General features: G+C 41.3%; 1 protein-coding gene across 7 annotated transcripts; it reads right to left on the minus strand.

Moving 5' to 3' along the window:
* Positions 1-108: 108 nt before the first annotated feature.
* Positions 109-23,145, minus strand: vit (vitrin). Of its 7 annotated transcripts, XM_038737585.1 has the most exons (23): positions 22,758-23,140; positions 18,081-18,171; positions 17,771-17,836; positions 16,952-17,108; positions 16,710-16,843; positions 16,555-16,632; positions 15,836-15,988; positions 15,151-15,195; positions 12,457-12,495; positions 12,310-12,360; positions 11,739-11,801; positions 11,196-11,258; positions 8,999-9,073; positions 8,156-8,221; positions 7,626-7,688; positions 5,611-5,673; positions 5,074-5,121; positions 4,372-4,437; positions 3,666-3,813; positions 3,478-3,581; positions 2,529-2,755; positions 1,934-2,447; positions 109-1,625 (listed from the first exon to the last, which is right to left on the minus strand). In XM_038737585.1, the coding sequence occupies exons 2-23, from the start codon at positions 18,109-18,111 to the stop codon at positions 1,447-1,449; spliced, it is 2,433 nt and encodes an 810-aa protein (XP_038593513.1). In that variant the 5' UTR covers positions 18,112-18,171; positions 22,758-23,140; the 3' UTR covers positions 109-1,446. The 7 variants fall into 7 exon arrangements, with proteins under 7 accessions (XP_038593513.1, XP_038593514.1, XP_038593515.1 ...); XM_038737586.1 differs by lacking the exon at positions 11,196-11,258 and having other exon boundaries at positions 1,447-1,625; positions 22,758-23,145; XM_038737587.1 differs by lacking the exons at positions 12,310-12,360; positions 12,457-12,495 and having other exon boundaries at positions 1,447-1,625; positions 22,758-23,142.
* Between the last annotated feature and the right edge of the window lie 1,085 nt (positions 23,146-24,230).

A 24,230-nucleotide genomic window follows, 5' to 3' on the forward strand; every position in this document is an offset into this window, starting at 1 on the left:
AACATGTCCGTGTATTCGGACATGACTGCGTTAAGAATCTGAGGAGGAGTGCGATTTTGGCAAATTGCGGCAATCGGATCAAGAAATGATTCAGGAGAAGTCAGCCACTTTAAGTTCTCTTCATTTTCTTTATTTTATTAAAAATTGCACCAAAAAAATCAGATCAATTATCTGACCATTATTAGGGAAATGCTTTTAATATGCATATGTACAAACAGGACATAAAAGGGAGAAAATCATAAATACTCTTTCAACAAAACTGAGAAATGCCTGCAATGTTAGAAGCAACCACACTATTAGAAAACAAGAGTGATGAGATGAATTGCTTTCATTCCAGAGAAGTAAATTTTTCATCTGCCATCGCTCTATACAAAGATAGACGAGCTCCTGTTTCCTCACTTCAGTCTTTGTTCCATGTTGTTGATTTGCTTTCCACATCCACTTGTTGGTTGCACATATGCCTCATACCAATAGCTGGCAGCGCCACAGTCCTTGAGAGGAACTTAAACAATGTCCCTACTATCAAATCTCTCCTATTAGGAAGATCAAAATGCACCCATTTCTAAGAAATTATATCGTCTTTACAGAGAATTGTATAAAAAAGCACCATTTTATTAAGTTTATGAAGTAGGTTAAGCCATAAGAGGAAGTGCTAGGCATGCTTTAAGTCTACATTTCTCTGCAAGCACCAAATCCCAGAAAGGTAGCTTTATATTTGTTAATCTTTTTGATACCGCTTCCTAATAAGGCACCATTTATAAAAGGTTTTGTACGTTGTTCTTAAAATCGCGTCTAAATCATCTACAAATGCTTTATTGAAGAATAACTTTTGTGTTGCCAAGTTGCAAAAAATCCCTTCGGCTCCTGCAGCAGTCACTTGCTTTTACAAAGTTGTTAACAAATTAATTTTGGTCCAGATGTTCAGATGGAGAGGTTTGAAGAGTTTCATGCCAGAGGAGGATTAACACAGGCTGGCCACACAAATGTTGTTCTGCTTAATGGCTTATAACTTATCTATAAAGCATTAGCAAATGATTTATTACCAGTAATAAAAATAGTTACAAGCTATGAACCCTTTACAAAGGGTGAGTTATTAGTACCATTATTAAATGATTAGGAATACTCTGTTCTCTTTATGGCACCAACAGAGGACAACTGGCACCACAGTGTACATGAGATGTCAATGTCACTGTGTTTACAAACCCTTTACCATTAGCACCATCTGTATATTTGGAACCAAATGCTGTTTCACTTTAAGATTTGTTTTGTCCAAACCCACAATCCTCACCTAAATTCAAAAGCCCTCCCTTTTCAAACATGGGGCGCTGCAGCCAATCCAGCAACCGCCATCTGGGCAACAGAGTGAGTAAATTTACGATCAGTGCTCTGTTAAGACAGCCCAGGATCACAAGACGTCCCCCTCTACACCACCACCCTGTCTGGTCCTCAGTTTCTGGGCTGGGAGTTGAACTCCTGGCAGATGTTGTGGATGATCTTGGGTACAAATTTGTAGAGGTTGTCAAACTCGTCCACAAAGAAGGAGTGCTCCTTGTCGGGGTCTGTGGCGATGTACTCCAGCTCGTCCTGGGCTGCCCAGGCAATGCCGATGGAGTAGGCGATCACACCTAGATCACAAGAAGAGAGAGCTGATTACACACGGGCCACCTCACACGTGTTTGTCACATCAAACACACACTGCCTGACACCTCGCTGTAGACTGACACACACCAGAGGAAACACATTTTCGTAGAATTATATTGTTGATTCTAGGTCAAGGGTTTTTACTTACAAACTTAAGGAGCAAAGAAATCTAGTTTTAGGTTATTATCATGCATTTTTTAATTTATTTAGTGAGGTTTGAAAATGCTTTTAGATGCAAGGACATGGTGCAAGGACAAAAATGTTTCATATTCTGTTGTGGTTGACCTCTAACCTTGGCGATGGACAGCCAGAGCAGGTGCCCTGACGTCATCGTAGGAGCGCCCATCTGTAATGACAATCATGATCTTGCGCTTGTTGGGTTTGGATTTGCTAAAAAGCTGCTCCGCAGCGTAGGTGATGGCAGCGCCGGTGCTGGTACCGCCGCTCCAGTAGTTGATGCGTTTTATGGCGTTCAGTAGCTCGGCCTTGTTGTTATACTGGCCGAAGGCAAACTCCAGCCTCTGCTCGTAGGTGTACTGCACGGCTCCGACCCGTGTGTCGGTGTCAGAGATCTCAAACTCCCGCGTGATGTTGGCCACAAATTGCAGCACCGTGCGGAAGTTGCCGGTTCCCACACTGCTGGAGCCATCGATGACAAAGGCGATGTCGTTGGCGTTGAGGCAGGTTTTGCTGCACACCAGGCGGTCTGTGTCACACACTCTCTTCACCAGGGGCTGCACGGCCTTCCTCAGAGAAAACCAGCTGGTCACGGGCAGGGAGAAGAAGCCGTTTGTCCGACACACAGCCTGTAGGATGAAGGACACACTTTGTTTCAAGCTGGCATGTTTAAATGAAGCACCGACAACACCTCTGTGACAATACCCCACCTTGTCAACAAAGTTGGTCTCGACCAGATTTTCTTTCTCGTTGTCATCAGGGCCCTCAATGGTGACGAAAAATATGTTGATGCCAGACTCTCGAGCGAGCCGAGACGCCTCCTCCACCTTGTCTGTGGGCCAGCCATCCACCAGCACCACGGCCACGTTAGGAGCTCCCCCTCGGTTTCCATTGGCATCACTGAAGTACTGCTTGTTGATGTAGGTGAGGGCCTTTCCTGTCGGTGCACCAGGGGGCAGCAGGGAGACAGTTAAAATTATGTTACATCCACTTTATGTCTGTGGTTGAAATGCAGGAATGCATTTAGGAAAAGAAGTTGAGGGACAAGAACCAATGTGTGCTCATAATGTATGTTCAGTGGACTGAGATTTTTTTTTTAGGGTAACCCTAGCAAAAAGGAGAATCATTTATTTTTACTAATGTATGGTATAATTTGTGTCAGTTTAGGGGTCCATGACGTGAAAAAGTTTGAAAACCACTGATCTAAATGATGGCAGAACAGGAAATGCTCTGTTGGGGACCATAGTTTTTACAACCACTCACACTGTTATATGATTACAGAGCACTTCTGGGAAAACACAAACACTATATGTGAATGCAAAATTTAGCAAGTCATAAAGACAAATGTGGCAGGGGATGCATGCTGACGCACCAAGCAAAGCAGAAAAACAGCACTTGCCCTCTGAAAGCTGACCCCCATGGGCTGGTAAAAAATGCCAAACCAAGTGCTTTTTGGTCAAAGCAGAGGAAAAACATGGCTTACAGAAGCAGGACTGTAATTTCGGTAACAGTGTCTCGCAGTAAATTTAGATTTAATTCCATCCTTGCATGTGAAAATGTGCCTGGGTAGTAAACCGTGCGATAATGGCAACCCTTTCACTTTCACACTTGCATTTGTAGGCATTTACTGTAGCTGGCAGCTAACAGCGGGTCACTCACCCACATTGGTGAGGCCTCCCTTCTGCACAACCTTATCTATGGCTGACTTCACCTCTCTGGAGTTGGAGTAAGACTTCAGACTGATCTCTGTCACAGGGTCATCCCTTGAGAAAAACAACAAGCAATCACAATATGTTTTGCTTATCTAAAAATGGTACATAGTAACACAACAGGAATGGTGAGGCTACCCGTATTGGATGAGGCCCATCATGGGTCCGGCCACTCCCACGTTGATGGCCTGAGCCACCTCAGACAGGAAGTCCTTCTGGATCTTAAAGCGCCTCTTCCCAATGCTCCAGCTCCCATCCATCAGGAAGGCCAGGTCCACCTTACAATCTGCAAACAGAGGACACGCCGCAAGGTTGCAGCAGATTCAATAATAATGTGTTTGGTAATACATTTGTTCCCAGTTAAAGCCATAATGAATGAAATTTTAAAACTCTAATGCCCTGTAGAAGTTTTAGTAAAAAAGTCAAGGTGGCAGATATTAAAGGTAGTTTTTGAAAGGTAGGGAGTTTTTGACCACTGGTAGTGGTTTAGATCATTGTTTTTACTTGTGGGCACCCATTTTGTTGACGCACACACACAAGCACATGGGTGATTGACATTTCACTGATTGACAAGTGGTGTTGACATGTATATAAACAGTGCAATTTAATGCAATTCCAAATATTTTCTTTGCAAATGTTTTATGAGGAAGGATATCCAGTTAACACATTTTTTAGGCCAAAAGGAAACATATAATGTACTCCGTGAGAAACATTGAATGTAAACAGGACTCGAATTCTACAGGGTACCTTTAATGCCACAGATTTTGGCGGGGGAAACTGAAATTAATACACTAAATAAAGAAATTATACGAATAGTGGCTTTAAAGAAGTATGAGGGACATACTTGGGTCTCCCTGTGACACAGGCTCAGGTGCTCTGGGTACAGGTTCTTGCTCCCTCATGTTGAAGCCTAAAAAACAAGAAACACACAAGTCTTTTAAACAGAATTCTGCTGTTCTGCTAAAAAATCTAATCTTTAGGCTTTATACTGCAAATAAGAGTTTTCCTAAGATTTTTTTTAACTTTTGTGTCCTTTAATTACACTGACATTTGTATTATCAAAATTATTTTAAAAGAAACAGATCCCATCCTATTTAATCATACATAATTCATATAGGATGGTGGACAAGACAATTCAATTGACAATAATTAAGGCAGTTTAATCACATTTTATTATGGAAATAAATCTTCATAAATGTTCTACCCTCCTATTACAAAGAAAGAGAAAATGTCTTTTTTTGCAGAATCAACCTAAAAGCTTGTTTGGTTAAATTTCCATTGAACATGGCACATTTGCAAAGATCCCAAAATCTTAGCCAGTATTTGTTGTGGCAAAAGCTTTGCCAAACAGGAACTGATTTTATCCTCAAGCAACCATGCCATTTCACTTTGACTCCAAATCCCTACAATTACAGGCTGAGCAGAAACCCATATGCTTTTCCTTGGATAACCTTGGTTTGGTTTGTACTTCCAGTCAAAACTGAAGGTTTACTGGCAAAGTGACTCATTTGGGGTGTAGAAAAAGGAGTGGTGCAAGTTATCTCACCTGATTCATAAATGTTTGCTTCTGGCTTCCAGGCATCCACTGGCTCCACTGCATAGATGATATCATACAAGCTCAGCATTAGCACATGTCTACAACAACTCAGCAAGTAACTAATTAACATCACCCATCAATATACAGTAGCTCTACAAAAAGAAGTTTCTTGGTTTCTCCTTCAGTATGGCAGCCCCACCCTTTGGAACTCTCTCAGACAGAGATCAGCAATGCTGCATCTTTGGATATTTTCAAAATACTCCTGAAAACCTACCTCTTCACCAAGGCCTATGGACTTAATTAACACAGTTATCAGCGGCTAACATTGCTAGCTACGATCATTTTATAATTACATTTCCTCATTCCTCATGTGTAAAGTTTCCATAAGTCACCTAAAAGGCACTTTAAAAATTCAAGCTGTTATCATTATTATTATTCCTATTATTATTATCATTATTGTAAATGGAAAATTCTTCATACAGTTTTTCAGCTCTACTAATTAAAAAGCTAAAGCAGGTGTTTGTAGCCATGATAGCCACTGCTCACCTCTTGTATGGGTTGTATCCAATGGCACTTTACGGCCGCCATCTGAGTCTGTAGAGCGAGGCACTAAAAGTAAAGACATCAGTGACGACAGACTGTGACACACGATATATGTGAAACAAATGTAAAGACAACACGGCCTTACAGCAGGCTCCCACCAGCTCAATGTTTCATTGGGTTGGATGTGTGTATGTGTGTGGTGGTATTTTTGTTGTGCACGCGGGAAATTGAGAAGGTCAACAGTACTTTCATGTCTGTGTGGTATGGAGCTAGAACCAGGGGTGATTAGCCTAGCTTAGCATAAAGACTAGAAGCAGACGGAAACAGCTAGCATAACTCTGTGTGAAGGTAAAGGCTTGTCTATACAGGAGACGTTTCAACTGTTTGCACTTTTGCAGTGGTCTCGTACTCGCATATGACGCAATAGATCTGCTTCTGTTTAAATCAACACAGCTGTCTACACAGGCAGAGCATTTCACTCACGTTTGACGTGTGTAGCCGACCCAAAGCTATTTTCACTCTCTATTTAATTCCGATTTACGTGCCTAACTACAGAGATTGTGTGTTGGGTTTTAAGATCTGTCAAAGCATGGTGACTTACACTCAATGCTGTGCCTGAACACATCCTATGTAAACACACATGGAGGACTAAGCTCTAGCTGCTACTGCTCTGCTCTGCTATTGCCCTGCTTTCTCTACGCAGCCTGTGTAGACATTGTATAAAGCTCATGAATAAATGTTGTTATATCCAGTTCTGCTATATATGTACAAAAACCTAAGTATAAAACCAATATGTAATTTTGTAACCTATAAACAGAGCCAGGGCAGCTGTTTACCTGTTTCCAGACTTTGTGCTAAGCTAAGATTCTTGTCATTATTTAACTCTCTGCAAGAAAGCACATAAGCATATTTCCCTAACTATCAAATTGTTCCTTTAAGTGTCATGGCCCATGTCTGAGCTAGCTTGCAGAAAAATTCCTTTTATTTTTCACTTTAGTATGGAAGCCCTAAGCAGCCATCGATTAAAACATTTTTTTTACATCGTTTTCCCGTGATGATGGGATAATTTTCTCGTGATTTCAAGATAACAAAACAGTAGTTTCACACAATAATAATAATAGTAATTTCAACATAAATATAATTTTCACTGGTTAGCTCAGTTGGTAGAGCACATCACTCTTGGAGTTGTAGGTTCGATCCTCACTGATCACAAACTTTTTGTCTTTTCTTTTTTTCATAATCCTCTTCAACAAAGTTCTTATGAAGAGACTGCAATTGGTCCACATCCATCAACCTATGGACTTTTCATTTCCCCATCATTTCCAGGCAGAGGAAATTACTGTGCTACTCATTCAGGGAATCCATTCAATGTTACACATTTTCTGATGGCTATTTAAAGGTTTCCGAAATAGCCGTCGGGAAATGTGATTGGATTCCCCTGAATCTCTTCATAACTTTGTTTAAGAGGATAATACAATTCTACCAACTGAGCTAACTAGTCATACTGAAAAGTGCTCTGAAATTATCCTAAAGAAACACACGTGTTCAGCTATGGTTTGCTATCTTGAGATCATGAGAAAATTATCCAGTTATCAAGGGAAAACAACATTCGTTATATCGCGATCACAAGATACTTCTCCCGTAATCCCCGAAAAAACGTGGAGAAAAAAAAAATTGAATGAATGGCCACTTAGGGCTTCCGTACTTTAGGCTATATTCTCCATATAACTTGTGCAGGTTGTATAAAGACCACCAAGTGACACAAATAAACACCAAGTGACATCTCACCGAGAGTCAAAAGGACATTGACACAATACATTTCATTTAAACACTAAATGAAACAAGAAATAAAAGTAGTCCCGTGTCAAATAACATGGGAATAATATGAGTGTGGTCATAAGTTGTCATTAAGAGAAAACAGTCAAACATCTACAGAATCACATTCGTATATATGACAATATTAAACCTGAACCCCAGGTATTGTTAGTTCCCAATAAATAGAATAGAAAAACACTTACGGTACGGTCCAAAGTTATAAAACCAGCGCTCATATTCTGAGATATCAGGCCTGTGATCCCGAGCTAGAGAAGGATGTTGTGAAACCTGTTAGTATTCCCACAATGAACTTCAGAGGGAAAAGCACACATTTCCATGGTTGTGATTGGTCACAAATTCTTCCCAACCAATCCCAGACCAGTGAAAATAATGGCTTTGTGCAGATTATCACCTCACAGTGTCTCTCTTACATGCACAAATAATAAACCTGCCTTATGCTACTCTCTTCCACACTTCACAGGAATCTCTCATATGGCAGGCAGATGGCATGTAAACACAATGTCCTGAGAGACACATTGCATGTACTTACAGATGGAGCCAATTCAACACATACATGGTCAGCAGATGCCTTACTGTTTCAGTCACACATGCAAGCTGTGTTTGGACATGCAACTCACATGGATATAAGGTGTAGTAACCTGCCACTATGAAGGGGGCAGCACACACCCAACTACTGTCATGTTGTGTTGCTTTCAGAGGGATGTAGACTTACCTGTAATCTCAGGTGTGTCTGTCTCACTCCACGTGTATCCAGAGTCTGGAGCTGCATAACTAACATCTGAATGTACAGCAGAGAAGGTGGAGGCGTCAGAAACTACAAGGCTTACAACTCAATGCTACCTTAAACTAATGACATTCCCTTTCCTGGACTTTGTGTTTAGTGCAAATTAGTAAATGTTAGCATGCTAATATGGTAAAAATAAATTTTGGATGATGGATGTATTATTAGAGGAATCTTTCTTACTACATCCGTGTTGTTAAAATGTTAGCAGGCTGACATTAGCATTTAGCTCAAAGCACCATTGTGCAGTCTCACAGAGACTGTGTTTAAGTAGAGGTTGAATTATTATATCACAGTCACCCACATTTAACACTTCAAACCTTATTCTAATGGTATGATACAGCATGTGTGGACCAGAAATAATATAATATTCAGTATTATATTATTCATATGTCATTCATTCATGTCATTTATTGACAACCTTAAATGCTTCATTGCAAAATTGACTTTTAAAGTAGCTCTTCTCCAGTTCACTTTTATTGATTAGCAAAGAGTAGGCTATGAGACAAACTCTTACAAATGTGTTTCTAACTGTGAGTGAGAATTCTAAAAATGTATTTATAAGGCCACATAGTTGTCATTGGATTAATAAATTAAAGGATCGTAGCATGGACATTGTAACACCTACTTTAACAGAAACTATTTTATTATATTTAATATCACACCCATACAATTCTTCCCTTAGTCAGTTTGAAATTAAAGAAAACACTTACATTTAAATTCGAATATACTTATCACTTGTTTAAGAAGGATTATCTATTTTGTATTTGGTACCTGCTGGTCGTTGAGCACCAGGGAACCAATCAGGACGAGGATAGGAGGGGGGCGCCCAATCCCTTCTGGGAAAAGCTGTGCGGGGGAAGATTAGAAAGCTGTGTTCAGGACAAGCAACAAGGAGGAGCATACTTGTGACCTCCACTAAACCTGCCATGTTATTAGTGGGGTATGCACAAGATGATCAGCCTTGAGCCAGCCACTAAACATACAGTAGTCACTCAGACAGACAGTGACTGAGCAACTACAAGTTGTTTTAGTGAAGTGTAGCCTTACTCTTTCTACCTCCAGTGTAGAGAGACAGAGGAAGCCCAGCTCTCTGAGAAAATGTGTTTCTCATTTCTTCTTGCATTTCTACTTACTCCTCTTGGCATCACATTTTGATCACACAGACTCAAAGTGGTAACTTATAACGTGGCAAAAACATTGGGCAGTTTAATCGGCCAGACTCTAGCATGGCTTGAGGTTAATTGAACTGTGATTTAACACTGGAAGCCCAAACAGCTGAGGAAAACCACAACAGGGCATCACATCTGTCTAAACTGGCTGAGCCATGACAACACACTCCAGTTAGCCCCTCCCTGTGGTGGATGGGTAGCTTACATAAACACACAACCTGGGCTCTGAGGTTCCCATCCAGTGACAGCTAGTGAGCAGGGCCTTTGTTGACCGGGACGGGCTGGGAGAGTCCAGCCAGCAGCCCAGCGAAGCGTGGGAGTATTATTGTAAAGTTGGTGTCAAACCAGGGACAGTGTAGATAGTGGGACGCAGAGATTAGCCTAATCTGCTGCTGGTCAAAGGCCCTGCACTATACAGCAGACAGTTGTGTTGTTTTTTCTGATGAAACAGGTGCTTTAAAAGGATTGAGTTTAACTCTCCTGATCATAGCCACCTCAGTGATCAGTGCGGCCAGAAGGTCAGAGCAGGATCAAGGATACCCATCCAACACCTTGGGTTGTAGCTCACTCAGTCTGCTATATGCTTTGCAGGATCATTGGTAATATGCAAATTCTCATAGAAAACACAGAGACCCAAGAAACAGAATCTCGACATATTTCACAGGACGTTGTCATGAACATTTGTGGTTGTCAAGTGAGCATATCTCATTACAAATGCGAGGACAAACTGGAAAATTTTCATAAAGCAATAAATTCAAACATCTGTTTGGGGCAGCCGAGTGGCAAAGCCAGTGGGGGGAAAACCTTCAACTCATAAATGTCTGCAAGCATCTACCCCGCTAGAGTGTCCTGAAGAAATACACTGAATCCCTGCTGGCTCCAGGGGTGCTGCTGTGTAACTGATCCTGACCTCTGACTTCTAACCTTAAGCTCTAAGAATTTCCCTAAGGGGATCAATAAAGTATCACATTATTATCCACAAGCTGCCGATCTGAATGGCTGCTCTCTGCACCGATCAGATACTTCACATACTTAAGTCTCAGCAGAAACACGTCAGTTAGAGAAATGATGCACAAGCTTAAAACAGCTCACACTGCGTTCTAGAAATCCTGTCAACACAATCAACCATCATTTAAATGAATATAAATCTGTCTTATTTTTACTTTTGCATTCCACAGAGGCAAAAACAGAAGCACATTCCTCAGCGAGCCAAACCTAGCCTGGTCTGAATGGCGAGAGCTGTCTATTCTTGACAGGCTGAAGAGTGGACCCAGATCCTGCAGTGCTGCGGATTGGGTCACTTGGTGCTGCTACTTTCATCTCTCTCTTCCTCTCTGCAAGCATTTACAAGGGAGGGGAAGTGGGCAGACCAGATGGGCTCTGTCATAAGATGTTATTAGAGCACTGACAGAGCAAGTTTCTCATCGTGGCCTTATCTAAAAGAGAAAGCTGAGAGATTGCTGCTTTCTCCCACTAGTGTAGATAATGCTGAAGATGAATTCGGGACAATGACATCACATCGCCGCTCATCTTTGAGGCATTCCACCATACTCACTGTTCACTTTTTTCATGTTGGGTACAGTGAAAGTCGTAATTGTATTCCTGTCCGTCATTTATAGAAGATTGGCCACACACTGAACCACAGCATCCCACAAAGGGTAAACATTAGTGCTGCTTTATAAAACATATATTGTCCCAGTCATTCCCTTGTTTGATCAGATCTGTGTACTTATCCCTGTCCGTGAGTGTGTCTGCTGGTGCAGTCTGAGGACTCCCACTCAGGGTCTGGAGATACTTACCGGGATTGGACTGGCTCATGGTTGGAGTTCGCTCGGGTGGGGCTGGCTGAACCCTGTTAAAAGCTGTTTGTAGCAATGAGAAACAGGCAGATGGAATAAGAGAGGAGAAGGAGGGAAGGAGGGGCAGAAGAGAGTTTCAGGTCGGGGGGCTCCATCCACAAATGAAGCCCAGCTGTTTGCTTTGAGTGGAATTGAAGGCATTTTCTCCGCAGCACGATATAAAAAGCTTCATTTGTCTCTTTTCATCTCAAAAAATGAAAACATGAATAAGAGGATGTGCCTGATGACAGAGAACAGCGGTTATCGTGAAAGGAATGTCAGCTGAGATGCTTGATGGAGTGGATTAGTGGTGACCCTGGGGTGAAGAACACAGGGGCTTATGGGTGTGGATATGAGGGTCAGACTTACAGAGTCTCCTGGATTCTTGTTCCAACAAAGCCATCTGTCCCCCCCTGATGCCCTTGACCCGCATTCCCTGTCAATCCCACCATGTCTACCTGTTTGTTACTCTGTTTTTGTGTGTGTGCTAATGGTGAGGCTGACCTGGGCCAACTGGAGAGGATGGCTGTCTCCTGATAGCTGACCCTGCCTCTGGTCTACGCAGACCTGGGACCAAGACATATGTGTTATGAGACAACATGAAATAACATCCATATTTCATTCATAACAGACTGAATATTAATTCCAACTATTGGATGGGGTGCCATGAAATTTTGAACAGACATTCACGGTCCCTGAAGGATGATTCATACTGACTTTGGTGATCCCTGACTATACCTCAAGCACACCATCAGGACAACACTTTAATTTGTCCGATACTTTTAGTTTATGACTAAGTTACATGCAAAACGAATGGCATCTTGTGTTTTGTGGTATTTTACTTGACAGACAACAGAAAAGAAGCTGGGCTTTTCAAGAAAAATCTGGTCCGGCCCTGAGTTAGAAGAATGTACAAGTCTTTTAAAGCAGCTGTGCACATACAGAGCAGAGATGCCATGCAGAGTTTATGTATATCAGTACAAAAGAAAGATAGAGCAAAGAGCAAATGGTGAGGCAATCTTTTGCTAAGTTAGAATGAAAAAGGACACATCAGGAAGATTAAATCTTGCTTTACCTGCACTGGCACGTTGTGGGAATCTATTTGGATAGGCACTTCCTCTGAATACTTTGAAGAAATGCCATGTTTTAGTTAAACTTGAATTTGTATATGTGCTTACAGGACTTTCCAAGAGCTGCATAATCAGTGAAAGTATTGACGTACCTTGGCTGAAACTCTTTCCTTGACCATTCTGTGACTGTCCTATACCAGTGTTGAAAATAACAGAGTGTGGACAAATAAAACTGGTATGTAAATTAGATGCAAATTCAACATAGTTTTGGATTATTAAATTAAACCAATAGCCCAGGTCATGGCCTTACTGTTTTAAGTTTTTGGCTTAAAACAAGTTAACTGAACAGACTTTTTAAATACACAAGTTGTGCCGTTGATAAAGACAAACTTGCTATGTGAACAGGAACACTGATACCTTTAATACAGAATACATGATGAATCCTGATGTACACTACACTCAGAGAACAGGTGTGAAGCAAACACCTCAAGCTTGATGTAAACATCTACATGCACATCACAGTGTAAACACCCTCATGCCACCCAAAAACACACAGTTTTATGGAGCCAGATCAATCTCACTATTAATGAATGCATTTATATATAAATGACTCTCTCCACAAAAATATTGTTCAGTGCACACAAAAATATTTATCGTTCATATACAATGAACAAAATTATAAACACAACACTTTTGTTTTTGCCCCCATTCATTAAGAGCTGAACTCAAAGATCTAAGACTTTCTGTATGTACACAAAAGGCCTATTTCTCTCACAGGTGTGGCATATCAAGATGCTGATCAGACAACATGGGTATTGAACAGGTGTGCCTTAGGCTGGCCACAATAAAAGGTCACTCGAAAATGTGCAGTTCCATCACACAGCACAATGCCATAGATGTCGCAAGTTTTGAGGGAGTGTGCAATTGGCTTGCTGACTGCTGGAATGTCCACCAGAGCTGTTGCCTGTGAATTGAATTTTCTTTTCTCTACCATAAGCCGTCTCCAAAGGCTTTTCAGAGAATTTGTCAGTACATCCAACTGGCCTCACAACCGCAGACCACGTGTAACCACACCAGCCCAGGACCTCTACATCCAGCATCTTCACCTCCAAGATCGTCTGAGACCAGCCACCCAGACAGCTGCTGCAACAGTCGGTTTGCATAACCAAAGAATTTCTGCACAAACTCTCAGGAACTGTCACAGGGAAGCTCATCTGCATGCTCGTCGTCCTCATCAGGGTCTCGACCTGAATGCAGATCGTTGTCAAAACCGACTTGAGTGGGCAAATGTTCACATTCGATGGCGTCTAGCACTTTGTTGAGGCGTTCTCTTCACGGATCAATACTGGTTTTCACTGTACAGGGCAGATCCCTCTCAATACAGTGAAACTGCAAATTTTGCACGCCTCTGCAATATCGATGCTGTCTGATCAGCATATTGATATGCCACAGCTGTGAGGTGGATGGATTATATTGTTCACTAAAACAGAATTTGACAGATTTGTGAACAAAGAGAAAGTCTTTGAGTTCAGCTCATGATGAATGGGGGCAAAAACAAAAGTGTTTGCTGTTTTCATCAAAAACATATTTGGGTGTTTTTAAATTCATATACAAAACTCTGAACCTGCATTTACAAACAGCTTGCCATGTGTGAACTTCACAGCATTTGTGTGTGGATGTTTTGAGACTCCCCTGCCGTGGCTCAATTCACACATTTTTTAACAGGGAATTATCTGTAGCCAATCACATGGCTCGCAGGTAACACTTTTTGAAAAAGGGACAAAAACGAATGAGGAACTAACTGCGAGTGAACTATCAGTTAATGAGTAACTCCTTATTGAATTGTATAGATTGGCTAATGATCAGTTAATAATTAATTATTCTAGAAATGAGTGAGTGAGGAATAAATCAGGAATGACTCGATTATTGATGAATCATTAATAAGTACTAAATAAAAATAATATAAAATAATAAAAATAATAATAAAATAATTCCTAATGGAGGATTATATAGTAGATAATGATGAATTACTTTTAATGCATGAATATCTGCAAATTGATCATACTGTCCACTTTCAGCTGTTTCTGATTAACTCTGAACCAGCCGGTGTATGGCACAAAACTAGTAACAACTCATTCATCACTAATTACACTGTTTTTGTGAACCCCAAGTTAAGTGATGCCTAATACTGAGTAGTTACTAAGTAGCCCCTCATTATTTCATTATTATCTTATGATTACTTAACCTTTTTATGTCCCTTCAAGTACAGTGGTGTATCATGCTAAGTGGTTACTGAGTACTGAATAATTACTTAGTTATTAACTGTCCATTATTTACCCTTGTTGTGTCCTTCCACTGAGAATGGTGCATCAGACTGAATGGTAAATACCATATAATTACTTCATGAGTACCTGTCCATAAGTTAAACATTCCAACAGAAGGTGAGACAGTGTGAAGTTCTTCTATTTATCTGCAAAAATATAACAGCAAATAGATTCACAGATATTCATGAACTAATCATTACCTGATGATTCATTAATTTAGTATCTACCAGTCCATTCTCTAGTAAATCATCATTACCTACCATGTAGTCCTCCAGAATTATTAGGAATTACCTGTAAGTCAACCCTAATATGGAGTCTGCTCTCCACAAGTGATAACTCTCCTGTCGTGCATGATTAGATATGTTTGAGTTATGAATGGTAGGTAATTGCTATACGAGCACATATATATATATATATATATATCTCCTGTATCCTGAAATAAATTTGTGAATCCTTCATTCATTATCATTGAGACCGATCTGACGCCATACAGTTGACTCCTGTCTGCCTTGCTTCACTTACTTGAACTTGCGGCTGCCACAGAGGCAAGGTATGGGTGACTGCTGCCTAGTAAGAAGAAAGACAAATGGGGTGCCAATATGGAGAGGGGAGAGATAATGTTACAGAAAATGAAGGAGAGAGAAACGGTTGGGAGGTTGTCTGGCACATGGCCCATCTCATGTACACACATACCTTAAGATACTGCAGCATTGTCTACTCACTGTAGTTGTAGCTGCATTTCTATCCAAAACAGGCCAGGTGACTCACAGTGGTTTTAATTTAATAAGAGTGATGAACGCTTTGGTGATCAAGGGTACAGTTAAGTCAGTCAGCCAGTCGAGCAACTGGACAGCACTGTAACTTCATCACAGACCAGCTGTAATTTGTCATAATTGCAGTTGTGACTTGTAATTACCAGCTGCAATCGTTCGTCCTCATCACTCAGTTTCACACAAATGAAAGCTTGTTCTGGCGAACAGTGTTTCTAGTTACAAGCTGCTAATGTTGTTAGTTACAGTAGACGTCAGCTAGGCAGAACACTGGCTGCAGGGGATCGGTATTACTGGATCCTGCATCCAAGTAAATACCCAATCCCCCACATAACATAACATACATGGATCTATTGATTTAGACGAAAGAATTAGCTTTTTGTACATGTATGTATTCAAAAATGATGTATGATGAAGTGTGTGTTTGTTTAAATCACCTGCATCCCTGACTTTGTGGACAGCAGCCCGAGCCTTGGTAGTTGTGGGTGGTGATGGGGATGTAGTAGTAGTGGTGGGAGCCAGCGTGGTGGTGGTGGTGGGTTCAGGGGTTGTAGTTGTGGTAGGTTCAGGTGCTGTTGTTGTAGGCGGCACTGTGGAGGAGGAAGAGCGTCTACAGTTACCGCTGTGTATTAATGCATTCTTGATGATCTTCACCAGACTGCAGTGCTCTGACTCCTCATTCAACCGGAGCGTAGTTCCAAATGCCAGAGTGAAGTGCAGGGAGGTCTATATAATAACCTTTTGTCTCAGAACGCTGTGATTTAGTGATTTGTGGGCCATAAGATGTCTGGGTTAAAAATGGACAAAAAATTGTTGTCTAGGTTACAATTAATTTTTGTTTAATAATAATTTAATAACTGTATTATATTGTGAAGTATACCCTGTCATATCACTACATATGGTGAATGAAATGCTGTTCAAATAATGGTTATATGTAATCTAGACAACAACCTGTCACTTTTAACCACATTTTGCTCAGTTTGAAGTCAGATGCCTAGACATCTTTTGAGTTACAAATCAGTGCTTACTGGCTCCTATCAATGTGAAACAGTAGGCAACGGCCAATCCACTCAACAACAAAACAAATGTAAAGCACTAAAATTCTTATTCACCTAAAAGATGCATGACGTGAATGTAAAAATAACCCTCCTCTCACCTGTTTTCACATAGGTTGGTCTTGCAGGGATGTAGTCCAGAGTAGATGGATAGATTACTCCTTTCTTGGGCTTCCCCACTGAAACACAGCAGACCCAGTTGTTGGTTGGAGGGCGAAAGAACTGTGTTTAACATTACTAACTTCATTGTTAATACCTGAGACAACAAACGACTCCCTCCACTTAGGTAGAGACAGAGAGCGCACTCCATTGGAGTTGCTGCCTTTGTAGGCGTTTTGCCCAGCCATCTTCCTCACTATCACCTTTCCTCCTGTGTTGGTGATGACGCCACTGTGGACACAAGATTTTTAATCAGATATAATTGTTAAAAGGCTATTTTGACTGCCAAAAAGATGTCTGACATGAGCTTAATTTCACATTTATCGCTCCGCTGTTAACCTGTGGATGGCTGCGTTGCAGATGCTAGAGATGGAGGCGAACACGCCTGTCCCATAGACTTGCTGCTTTGTCTCCTTACAATGTGCAGGGCATTTGGCTATGAACTCTGGGAGATTGATCTTCCCTGCTCTGACGTCACACTCTATAGCTGGAACAACTGTGAAGGGGGGAAGAAGAAGAAGAAAAAGAAGAAAAAGATGAAGAAGAAGACAGTCTCAACAGCATTGCTATTAGAGCTGAAATAATGAGTCTATTAATTAGTTGATTTACAGAATAATAATCTATAACTACTGATAATCAAATAATTGTGTTATTGAAGAAAAAAGGCCATTCCCTAGGTTCCATAAATTCCCATACCCTAAATGATACGATTGGGTATGACAATAATTGCTAGTTTCAGCCCCAGTTGAAATGACTATATTTCAATATGTATTTAGGTTCTGCTTCACATTAAAATAGAATCAGTGAAATTTACTTACTTTACTAACTTTAACCCAAGACACCTTTTGGTCAGCAAATCACCAAGTCAGTGCTAACTAGATTAACTCAGAATTAATTGCATTTTTTATATCATAAAGTATATATATTTTATGATATAAAAAATGCAATGAATTCTTATATAAAAAGACATCATTACATCTTATCATATCATGATCTTATCATCTTATCATGTAAGTTTTTGTTCCCAGTATAAATAAATATTGAAAACTTATACATCCCGATTTAGAAATTCTTTGAATAAGTAAATGAAAAGAGACTGTGGAGACAATAACACTGGGACTGACGGCAATTACAGGCTTGCTTGTTGAGGATGTATACCTTGCTTTGGTTTCTTGTTCTTTGATCCGTTAGGCTTGGCCCAGCAAGCACAGGACAGGAGGAGCGCTGCGGGTGAGGCAGGGGGAGTGTCACGTAATAGCAAGACAAAGTAACATAATCATCTGTGTGTTTACTGTACACACAAGACCTCTATGAAAGAGTACGCCACTGTTTGATGGTGTGAATGCAACAGAAAACTGATTCTGAAAGAGGTAGCACCCAGAGTATTTTGGAAATATGAAACATTGTACTCAAGGATCATATATTTAAAACCAGCGTACTCCTGCACACAGACAGACGGGTTGCTCACCGAGGCAGATGGCAGTGAGTGATGCTCTCATCGTGATGGGTGGTGCGCTGATTCAGCAGGTCAGCCAGGTGTCCTTGTATAACCTCCCGACCTTAGGGAGAGGAGAGGAGAAGCAACAGATATCATCTGAAACCAATTGCTTGCTTCCTGCTTACCCGCTGAAGGTTACTTTATACACTTTAGTTAACATTTCTGAGTGTGAAGAGTGTTGTAATGTCAGCTGTAAACAAAACTACTATAAACTGTAAACTTATGCCACTAAGATGCACTTTCCAGAGAATTATGGATAAACAGCAGACAGACTGTGAACTATCTGAGTAACCCATCTAACGTCCGAAAAGCCTATCTTATATGTTGAACATTTTGAAAACATTCATTGTAACTTACATTGTTGCACCTACTTCAAAGCTCAGTCAGATCAAATGAGTATTTTATTTCAGTGCAGCTCAATGTCTCTTGTTGCAATGATTTGGGTTACAAAAGGCTGAAGGTATTTACCAATCAGGAGCTCCACAGCGAACATCTGGACTCAAACAAAACTGTATTTAAGGGCCCTCCCTCTATGTATGGAGTCAGACTCAATTAGAGAGCACACACAAACATAATATAATGTGTAAGGAATGGGGAACTGTGTTCAATCAGATGACACTAACAACCACATCAAGCTGGATCCCAGTTTGAAATACAGTCTGTTTAACACAGAACATTTCTTTCTGTGTCTGTCGTTCAGACTCAAAAGTTATACAAATGTAAAGACATAAATCACAGTCAAAGCCTGCGTTAACAAGAACAGAAATGGGTCGCGGAGACGTCATTCCAGACACTGCAGGTCTGTTGCAGTAATGATAACGCTGGTGATAACTACAACTGCAATTAGTCTGAGCTAAGAGAGACGGCTAGAGAAAGCTGGAAGATGAACTAAATATGAGAGCCAACCCAGTCCCTTCTCTGCACGGCAGTGGAGGTATGGAGCTCCTTACTGGGAAGGTGATGACTGAGGCCTCCCTGTTAACAGAGGAATGCTGTACCTCCCACGAGGGTGGCGTCACGTCTGTCACTGCCGGCACACACCAGCAGGTTTAGTCTGATCACGTGATCATACAGCGACCTCTGAGGCAGGGTCAGATGCAGTTCAGACTGATGTGTGTAGGTGCTGCAAGAATTAATAGTACCATTGAAAAAACTATGTAAAAATACACCTGTCTTGTCACAGAAGTGAATTTGTGACTAGAAGATCCCAGTAGGAGTCCCTTCTGTAATGCACCTACTGAGGTGCCCTTGAGCAAGGCATCTGCTTCAGTGAGTTGTCAGGTGTGGATGTGTGCAGGTGTAAATGGGAAAATGACAACATTTCTCTAAGCAAAAGACAAAGACATGCAGGCTAGATTAATTGGTGTCTCCAAAAATTGTCTTTAGGTGTGAATGTGAGTGGTTGTCTGTCTATATGTGGCCCTGCGATGGACTGGTGTCCTGTCCAGGGTGTACCCCGCCTATCGCCCAATGTAAGCTGGGAGCGACCCTGTACGCAGGATAAGCGGTTGACGATGGATGGATTGTAACTGCTGGAGTGCAGAGTTATACCTATTATTCCCATATTTTAATCATCAAATTAATGAAGCTCAATAGAGCACAAAGTGGGCAGTGACAATTCACTCTCAGCAAGAAAGATAATGCAAAATAAATGAAAAATAAATGCATTTCCCAAAATATTGACTATTCCTTTAAAACTCACTATCTGTCTCCTGTGCTGGATCATCATCATATTGGATAAAGCATCACAGTCCTGTCCAGCTGGTAAACATAACTGTGTAGTGTAATGATGTACATTTTCACTGTTACCTCCGACAGTTCTCTATCACAGCTTCTACATAAAGTGTATGTGAGGCGGTTGTTGTGCACTGAAGTGCATGATTTCTTATCTAATGAGCATGAATACACAACCACAAAAACACAGCATCTCATGTTAAGGAAAAACTTAACATAGCAGCAGTTGGCAGTGATAGGACTTTCCCTAATGCCGCTCTACATTTTTATCTGACATTCATGAGCACTGACATGATTTTTCCACAGTGTTATGGCAGGCAGGTAGATCACTGCTGCACAGTCAGGACTACAATTTGTCCTTACGGGAGAAGAAAGCTGAGGCTGGGAACAAGCTGGGACAGATATGAACATCTACAGTACAGGAGACAGACCTGCAGCACATGAGCGGTGAGTCAGCGCAATTCTCTGGATAATGCAAAGTACAATCTATCATACACCTGCAAGGAAATCTGAACTAAGAACACCATGTTCACCAATGTACAGTACTACTACTACTTTTTGCGTACGAACACTTAAAAAGAAGCCTTCGTTCAGTGACTTTGTTCCTCTGAAGAGTCCTTTAAGAAAGGCATGACATCATTATAGCAAAAAATGAAATGTGCAACAAGTGACAATAATTTCAGACTTCTAAATTTGTGCCCTCATTGGAAGTCTCTAAATGCCTCCTTCTCCAAGCAGTGAAATGCGGGGCAAATGATATCCTTGGACAAACACTGTTGGGAGTTTCCTGTACAGTAGATAATAGATTCTGAGAGGACTTGCAGAGACACAATCTCTCACCCACCCACACACACACACACACACACACACACACTCAAGTACACATTCAACTAAAGGATCCAAAATAAACAAACGGAGACTGAGATCTGGGATAGGTGCTTGGAAAAGGCCACGCGTGGTATGTGAGGGCTTTCACACTCACCAAGTACCACCACCATTAATTAGAAACAGGGAGGGCTACATACTCTGTGGGTTCTGTACATCTTGGATACACCTGTGTTAAACTTAGATATGGCATGGGTTGTACCTATAGCACAGCTTCAGCTGGCCTCCTCAGTGCAATCATGCTGTATTTGTCACCAAACTGAGCATCTCATTTCTGCTGGGTGGAGACACAAGTCAAACAAACTGCCACGCTAACAATTTACTATGATAAAATGTACAACAAATAGGCAAAGCAATTTCCACAGCCCCTGCAAAAGATGAAAGCTTCTGTGCAGGAGCCTCAGTCACTTTAAAACCCCTGCAGCTCAGACAGATCACATAGTTCGAGGAATTAAAGTGCAATTCAATTCGGGATAACATTCTCCCTACAATGTGGATTACACGCACAAAGCAGCCTACACTAAGATTACACAAGGCAAAGCTGTTTTTTGAAAAGCCTGTTGGTCTGCTGTTGCACTGAAATGACCATTTTCAGCTCCTGCAGGCAAATTTCTTTTTACGCACCAGAAATCTGATAATGCAGGCTGAAAATCGCACCTGGCAGGAGTGTCACAGGTAGACAATGGTTTTAATGCAAACAGGATGTACATTAGCTGTCTGTGCCTATTTCAAAGGCCAGCACACAATGGGTTCTCCAAGCATGGGAAGACCACATCTGTGACTGGTGCCCTATAGCCTTAGAAGGCTGAATACTGAACATCTTGTTATTTCACATTTTCACCCTCTAAATGTTTTCCACATCAGTAAGAGTGAAGCCATGCAGCTTTGTGCCAAAACACAAAGACTGTATTTCAGTCTTCCTCCATTTCAGCAGCACCCACATTCCTTGTCTGGGGTGGCCAGTGTAAATGCAACAAGGGTAAGTACTAAAGGGGACTGAGGCTTGTTTGAGTATTATTACCAGCCTTGAACTTAGTTTCTTAGTGTTCCTGAGTGATGGCATGCCTGAAGTGAGACAGTATTTACACGCACCCAGTGCCAGGGAGTGTTAAATCCCCATATTAACAGGTGTCAGAAATGTACTGTAAGCATGTTAGCTGTGCCAAGTGTTATAACAACAAGCCAACTAAAGAACCATGGGAGAGATCAGACACACAGGGAAGCCAACATGTCTCTACAAGGTCATTTCTGAAGCCTTTTGGGCTGCTGCTGTTGCTGCTGGGACAGTATTTGTTTATCAAGCACAGAGCAGGCTGAATTACTTTAATTCCTGGCACCGACTTCAGTGCAAGCCAGAGCCTGTAGTCTGCTGCTGGACATATTAGACGCCACCTGTGCTTAATCAGGCCCCTTCAAACCATACAGAAATGTCAAACATAATGTAGAAGAAATCAAAACAAAAGCTGAAGAATTCACTTATCAGGTTTCCTGCTTATTATACAAAATGAGTCATTTCAAAATAAAAGCTTAGAATAGCCTGAAAAATAAAGGGTGGCTCATTTTCCACAGAACATTTCTATAATGAGCATTGAGAGGTGGTGACATATCCGAATTCGGTCAGCTTCAGTTTAGGAAAGAAGAAGGTGCTGTTACTCGAAAGGTAAAATTAAGAAAAATAAACAGAAAGTAAAACAAACATTGAATTTAAACAGAATTGGGCAGCCTGTCAAATCTCACAAGCTCAGCTGAACCAATCATAAATTGTAAAAGAAAAGGGTTATTAAAAAGTAAAAACAAAACACCATGCAGTGTTGGTTAAAACCTCTTACACACCAGATTATCAAAAGAACTCAAACTCGCTTGGACTCGGTGGAGGTCAATTACGCGCAATTACGCATCATTTCTAAAGCGGATAATTCATTCACGCCACGCAGCAGCAAAAACAAAACCGCCGCTTCATGTGTGGAGCTGATTTGTAACTCTCTGCTCAAAATCCTCCTCTCCGTAGAGCAATGAAGGTGGACTTACCTGAGAAGGTATAATTGTCCTCCTTAAAAACAAGTAATTCCCTGTGCAGCTTTCCCCTTACGCTTTCATCGAAACGCAATGTTGGACCAGCGGGCGTGTTTGTTAGCGCTGAACTGCTCCACCTGGACTCTTACTCCTGCATGTTCGGAGCGCTCATTAAAAGTGGAGAACGGGACGGGGCCAGAGTTTCCCCTCTTTGCCCGTCCCACTTCAGGCACCCAGCTCTTCACCCAGGCAGAAGAAGATCAGTAACCTGGGGCCACCAGGAGAGGATGCAAAGATCTGGCACGTAGCAATTTAGCAATGCACGCATTCTTTTTGTTTGTGTAACAGGTTTTTTTAGGGCAGAAGAAACCAAAACATATGGTCATAGTTTTAGCATGCCCAAGGCACTTAAAGATGAATCTTTTCTGTTAAGTAAGGGAGAAAAACTGAGCTATGATTTTGGTTATTTGTTGTGCCATCCCGTCATCTGATTGAGAAATAAAGCAACCAAGAGGAGACCGTAAACTCCTCCTCCGCCAAATAAACCAGTCAACACCTGTTTGTGAAACAGACCCTTCAAGTCACACTGTCACTTCAGGGTTTGAGGTTTTTATCTGCAGTTGTGGTCTACAGTACATGTGTCAGCCCCACAGCCCCTCCAAACAAACACACACAGTCATGCCTCAACCTCAACTACTCCAACAGGGAGAGCCTGTCGGTTTACGCAGATCGAAGCACAAGCTGCTGCTATTATACACCATCTGGATGGTTATGCTGAAGCTGATTGCCATTTTGATGCAGAGGTTGCTGTAAAAGAGCTCGTTGTGAGCGTGATTATGATCTTTGTAGAAAGCACCTCAGGAAAAATTTTTGTGATTAAACCTTCATGGCTAGAAGTATATAATTGCCCATTTATGTTGCTAGAAGGAAAAAAAAAAGATCAGGTGCTATTTCAGGGCTGCTCATTTCTCTTTCAACATTGTCATTAGTTTGAAATCTTGTCAACAGAAAAAAATTGTCCTAATTCACCACACCCTTGGATTAGTTTTCACATTTTTCTGTAAACATAGAGCCTGCTTCCCTCAATGCTAACCTTTGCTCCCATATGATTTTGCTTGACTGACATGATGAATAGAGATTTAAACTGACACATTTCTACAGGCAGATGATACTTGACAGAGTGTAATCTGGCATCTCTCTGGGAATGTGGGATGTATGGGAGATCTGATGGCATGAGTGCCCTTGGGCAGCAGGGGAAATGGCCGAACGTTGTGCCATCACATGCTTCAGCTGAACTGAGGACGGTTCAGTGTTTCCAGATGTAATCGTGCATCTTTTGCCCCGCTGTATTACTGCCCCCACATTTCATCAGCTGGAGATATTCTAAGAAAATGTTCTGATTTCAGGCAAATCAGTTATGCATTGCTCATCAAATGATTGCTAAATGAAGCCTTTGTAAGAGTTGGAAATGAAAACAGGTGTGAAATC

This window comes from Micropterus salmoides, unplaced genomic scaffold (assembly GCF_014851395.1).
Source record: "Micropterus salmoides isolate LMB-PRFRI ecotype aquatic unplaced genomic scaffold, ASM1485139v1 Ms_hic_scaffold_22, whole genome shotgun sequence".
Lineage (NCBI taxonomy): Eukaryota > Metazoa > Chordata > Actinopteri > Centrarchiformes > Centrarchidae > Micropterus > Micropterus salmoides.

Coding starts and splice junctions, on each gene's coding strand:
- vit (XM_038737585.1), bottom strand. CDS start 18,111: ATGAGAGCATCACTCACTGCCATCTGCCTCG. Junction 12,496..15,150: donor TGTGGCAGCCGCAAGTTCAA/GTAAGTGAAGCA, acceptor ACACTGGTATAG/GACAGTCACAGAATGGTCAA. Junction 5,674..7,625: donor TTATAACTTTGGACCGTACC/GTAAGTGTTTTT, acceptor CTTTACTTTTAG/TGCCTCGCTCTACAGACTCA.